Raw genomic sequence first — 6,000 nt, 5'->3', positions numbered from 1 at the left:
ACATTAGCCATAAATAGCAGATCTACAAGCTATCAACGCTTTGCGAAGCTGTGTGAGCTACAGAGCAGTGCAGTGGAGTGGAGTGGAGTGGAGTGGAGCTACAGTGGGGCGATTTTGGTAAATGTTAAATGGTGCATTTATATAGCGCTTTTATCCAAATCGCTTTACAATGTGCATTACATTCACACACACATTCATACACCGGTGGCGGTGGAATCCATGCAAGGCACCAACCAGCTCACCGGGAGCAACTTGGGGTTCAGTGTCTTGCCCAAGGACACTTCGACATGTAGACAGGAGAAGCTGGGATTTGAACCGCCGACCCATGGAGGCCAACCCACTCTACCTCCTGAGCTACAGCCGCCCCTACTTGGCCAAGTTACTTGGCCATTTTGCAGTGGCCACTCCTAGCCGAGACCGCAGTTTTCCCAGGGACCCTGAGCGCAACGGTGGGGGCCGATGGGCAAGGAGGGTCGCGAGCTTGACATATTTATTAGAAGTATTCCATAGGAAAAGGTACAATTTCATGACAGTAAACTAATATTATTGATTCACTTGATTAATAGTGTAATATGTACACGTTAGGAAGCATATTTGGAAAAACAACGTATATCATGTATTTTTGGAATAGCTTTGTATGCTATTCGGCTTTTCATTTTGCAAAAATGCCTAGATGAGGAACCCGCCCCTGATATAAAGGCATATAGAGGCACTCTTGCCAATTTTGTAAGAGACTCGTCGCCAATCGCAAGATATTTAAAAGTTATTTGGGGCCATGATGATAACCCCTTCTTCCCACTACTAGACTAATAAGGATTTATATTGTCTGTGTTATTGTTTACAACCACAATTATTCAATGTGTTTTATTATTGGAACCGTCAGGTCGCAGTTACTATCAACACCTCCACCGGCTGTCAGTCAGTCTGTCTGTCAGTCAGTCTGTCAGTCACACGTCACACGTAGCACTTTTGCCCTTCTCTATATCTCCGCCACCGTTGCCCACGATCCATGCCAAAATTTGCACACACACTCCTTGGCTGCCAAACCACTACCTTCACCCCCAATTTCTCACATGCCCCTCTTCTAGCGCCACCATGAGGCCGATTCTTGCAAAACACATTTTTGGACACCGCTCCTACAGATTTTGCCCTAAAATAACACAAAACAATCTGTGACCGACATACTTCAACACAATACCTATGTTACACATTTGCTCCACCTACATACCAACATATTCTTACAACTTTGCCACCACCCCGTTACAGCTAAACCCCACATTCTCTGGCCCTACCTAAGCATACATTTGCTACGCACATCCCCCTACACCCAGGAACCAATGCCACTCACAGGCCAATTGGTGTATACATGCGACCTGACGGTCGCTTATCTCCCGATTAGGGAGTCTTACTGGTTATTATTTTTCTAAATTTTTATCCCACGATTTTGTAACCCATTTGTTCACCCAGTGCCAATTGCCTTAAGCTGTAATCCTGGGCGCTGCTCTCCCTCTGCCAACCTGGGGAGAGACCCAAACTGAGCTTATAAGCTTTCTTCAGTGCATGAGGAGTGAGCAGGCCGTCTGGCCAGGGGGAGGCAGCAGGCTTTATAGAGATCAGGATTGTAGATTGGCTACATTTTTGGCAAAGAGATTTGGTGCAGTTGCACTAGGATTAGAGGGTTATGTGGTTAAAGTCTAATATGTTTTTACTTAAGTTCTTACTTTAGTTTTTTATTAACAGAATCATTATTTTTCCCTCTTATAGCTTCAGTCCTAGTTTTACTACGGTACACCACACTGGAGATGATAACAGGGACATGTTTCATTGTTTGTTTCATGTTTATATCTCCATGAAGAAAGACTCTTCTATAGTTAGGAGCATGTTTCATTACATTCCCCCTACTGCATGGGTCTTCAAACTTCAACAGGGGTTCCGGGATAGTTACTACATGGAAATCTTTGTGTGATAGGAACTTTTTTAGTCCTTTTTTTTCATATTAACCACTTGAACCCTAGCGTCCATATTCGGAGAACTTTAGCCAAAAATAGCAGATCTACAAGCAGCGTGAGGCGTGGTGAGCTTGTAGATCAGCTATTTTCGGCAAAGAGGTTTGGTGTAGAGGGGAAAAAGAGGAGACTAAGTACAGAGTGAAAGGTCAAGTTTATTAAGTATTGACGGTTCAAGTGGTTAAATTAAGAAATATTACACGAAAGGGTGTGCATTATCGCGGTTATTTGGCCCGACAGTCTTGCTGCAGGAACGAGCCGCAGGCGAGTTCCGTAGGCAGGACGGGCAAACAACTTTTGCCCTTAAAAAAAAACATGTCAACTTGTAATTAAGATATACGATAGGAATTTGTAATAATTTGTAATTTTTTAATGCCTCATTTAGCTACTATGTCCCTGAACTTCACATGAAAACCACTAGCCTAGCCGCCTAGCATAGTGTGGGGAGAGAGGCGCGCTTGCTCTCTTTCGTTACAAACGCAGCTGATTTCTTTATTTGATGAGACAGTGCAGTAGTGCTCGTTATATGCACGGTTGGAGAGCCTGTTTTCCATTGAGAGCCCGACTACCTGTTGTATAATATCTGAAAACACAAATTGACATGAATCCAAAATACACTGATGATTGTGCTGTCAAACAATGCAGCTACAGTATATGGAATCTATGAACAGGTTGTGGGGGTCCCTGCTTCATCTCTCTCTCAACTAAGGGGTCCTTGGCCTGAAAACGTTGAAGACCCCTGCCCTACAGGGACACGTTTCATTTACTTTCCCCTACAAGGACATGTTTCATTTCATTGCCACTGTATTTACGTTTCCGTGCAGAAAGACGAGAAGGCCATGATGGCCAAGATGCAGCGTCAGAGGACCAACTCCAACGAGGCTCTGATGCCTCGCTGGGTCCCCGACAGAACCTTCTCCAGGACCAAGGACTCCAAGGTCTTCAGGCAGATGGTAGGCAACAGTCAGCGAGTGACATTCATCCTTTAGTAACTGCTTTAATGTTACAATCCTTAAGTTTTAAGTCCAAACGACAATAGAGATGTGGACACGTCTAGTCACTATGTGCTTACAATAACATTGCTGACTTTGTTAACTACTAGTATAAATGCAACGCAATTTGGAATCACAACACAGTTCTAAGCAGAGCCGCTCGTTTCACCAGCTACGATAGGGTTAGGGTTAGGTTTAGGCATAGTTTTACTGAGGTTAGGGTTAGGTTTAGGTTTAGGCATAGTTTTACTGAGGTTAGGGTTAGGGTTAAGATTATGTTTAGGTGGTCGGACCACCCGGCACCTCCGCGCTGTGCACAAGGAGCACTCCCTAGCTCCGGTTCAGCCAATCAAAATCTTCCGTGGGCGGGGTTTGACTAGAACTGTAGTGTGATTGATTGATTGATTGAAGACTTTATTAGAAGTTTGCATAGGAAAAGGTACAGTTTCATGACGGTACAGTTCACTGGTACAAGGTCTACTAAAAGGAGATCCTAGAAAAGACTAAGTTTATTTCCACAGGAAACCATTAAAGTATCTCATATAACATTGAATGACAGACGGATAGAACACAGTACTATGCAGTAGATATAGTCAAGAAAAAAAAAGAAAGAATAAACAAAAAAACAGTATATAGAAAAAGAGGGGTCAGGGAAGGGTAGGGCTGGGCTGATGCTAGGGAACTACACTCCTTTATGGCCTTCGGTAAGGCGTTCCACATATTGGACGTATAGAAGACCCTTTGTTTGATTTGACTCTGGGTTGAACGTGATCTGTGGCGCTGCCTCTGGTGTTGTAATTGTGAACATCCTTAAAGTGTATAAAGTATTTTGACAGGTACATGGGTATCTTAGCGGTGTAGTGTATCTTGTACACCAGGCCCATTGCAAGTTGCTGTACTCTGTCATCTACTCTGAGCCACCCCACTCTTAACTGATGAGTAGCGGTGAGGTGAGTCTGATAGGGATGGTTAAGCAGGACCCTAATTAATTTGTTTTAGGCTGTTTGGAGTTTAGTTTTTAGGGCTTGTGGGGCATCACGATACCATACATGGACTCCGTAGTCAAAGAGGGTCTGGATTATTGCACCAGCTATGGTCTTCAGTGTGTTGAAATTGACCATCGGGGCGATCCTCTGTAGGAAACAAGTTTGTTGGTTGATTTTATTTATTACCTTAGAAGTCATCTTTACGCTGGAAAGATTAGCTTCAAGGATACATCCTAAGTAGGAGATGTTGTTTTTTCGTGTTATGACCTAACCTTGTCACACACTTTGATTGTGAAGTTATCGACTTTTTTCAGGTTACGATTTGAGGATGGATTCAGTTTTTCCCAGGTGAATTGATTATTTGTTGTCGTTAAGCCATGTGCAGATCTTACTTAGTTCAGAGTTAAGTGTCTTTTCAACCTGCAAGTGGTCCTTGCCCGAGACTAGGAGAGCTGAGTCATCCGCAAACAGGAACAGGTTGCAGTCGCAAGCGGATGCCATGTCGTTTACATATATTAGGAACAGGGGCCCCAGTATGCTACCTTGAGGAACACCACAGCTTACTGGGAGGGGGGGGGGGGGCAGGGTACCGTTCACCTCCACCACCTGTTCCCTCCCCACCAGGTAAGACTGTATCCAACTCACTGCTGCGCTGTCAAGACCGATAGCTTTTAGTTTCTCAATCAGAATAGAGTGATCCACGGTGTCAAATGCCTTCTGGAGGTCCATCATGACCATGCCGCTATATTTGCCCAAATCCGCGTTGCGTTTGATTTGGTCAGTCAAATAGTCCAAACAACAATGCAATAATAAACATAACACAAGTCAGAATTAGCCATAACCATAGCCATATTTTCACAATAAGGTTAAGGGGTGGCCCCAGGTGTGGTGTGGGTGTGAGTGGGACAGGAGACAGGGTCTGTGGAGAGACAGACCGTGACAAACCGTCGGCCTTCGGTTGTTCTAGTTGTCTCTCTGTCCCCCATTCTTCCTCATCTGTTGACCAAAGAGCACACTCCTCCTGGAGGAGGTGCACCTGGAGCCGGAGCTCCTCGTTCCTTTTAGCCAACGCCTCCTTTTCGCCGGCCAGTCCCTTGCGTTCCTCCCCCCAGTATCGGAGCTGTCGGTTGTTTGTAGACAGTTGCTCTTTGAGGGCTGCGATCTCTTTCTCCTTATCGTTCAGCAGGACTTGGATTCGTAGGAGCTCGTGTTCCATCTCCTCGAACTCGTGCCTCTTCGATTTGCCCTCCATACCTTTAACGCTTCACTCCGCAGGGACACCTGCATCTCTCTGTCCTTCCGTCCTTATACTGTAGAGATCCCTGATGTCATCAATATGGTTTCATAGTGCTGAGTTCTGCTGACGTCATTGACCTATTTCAGTGTTTCTTAAACTTTCAAAATTCAAGGTCTCCACCTTAACTCTGACAGTGTACAAATGGAACCAAATGAACCTGTTAGGGTTCATTTGGTTCCATTTGTACACTGTCAGAGTTACAGACTTGTATGGGTCAATTTAGACCCCGCTAAAGGAACCCACAGTGAGTCCCTGGAATCCACTTTGAGAACCACTGACCTATTTGACGAGATCCGATCATGATCGAGTGGGAGTGGGCCTTACGCATACAAAGGCCCGCCCCCACTCGTTAGTGATTGGAGGAAGTCCCCCACTCTATGCTGATTGGAGGAAGGCCGTCACCTACAGGGAAAACTGAAATAGTTTTTTTTTCTACTCACGGGGGATAGAGCAGAAGTCCATATATGGACCAAACTCTCTATAGTAACTAGCAGAAGTCCATATATGGACCAAACGCTCTATAGTAACTAGAACTAACATAGACCCATTTTGTTATTGTTTGAATTAAATTGAATCACTTACCCCACCTTTAAAGTCTTTTTTTAAATCATCATGATATGCGTTTAGTAAATTGTGGTCTCATTCATGTTTTAATTCATTATAAACAGTGTTGGGCAGTAACAAATTACTAATTGCGACCGTCAGGTCGCAGTTTAGTA

At 44.5% G+C, this 6,000-nt stretch overlaps 1 protein-coding gene across 1 annotated transcript in view; it reads left to right on the top strand.

Moving 5' to 3' along the window:
- adcy6a (adenylate cyclase 6a) overlaps window positions 1–6,000 on the top strand; it is a 136,482-nt gene that overhangs the window by 109,482 nt on the left and 21,000 nt on the right. Inside the window, exon 12 of the mRNA XM_080734101.1 lies at window positions 2,831–2,959. Coding sequence (XP_080590227.1) covers window positions 2,831–2,959 — 129 coding nt within the window. The remainder of the gene's footprint in view (window positions 1–2,830; window positions 2,960–6,000) is intronic.

The sequence above is a fragment of the Nannobrachium achirus genome (genome assembly GCF_963921795.1).
Source record: "Nannobrachium achirus genome assembly, chromosome: 9".
Lineage (NCBI taxonomy): Eukaryota > Metazoa > Chordata > Actinopteri > Myctophiformes > Myctophidae > Nannobrachium > Nannobrachium achirus.
This window is presented reverse-complemented; position numbering and strand designations above follow the sequence as displayed.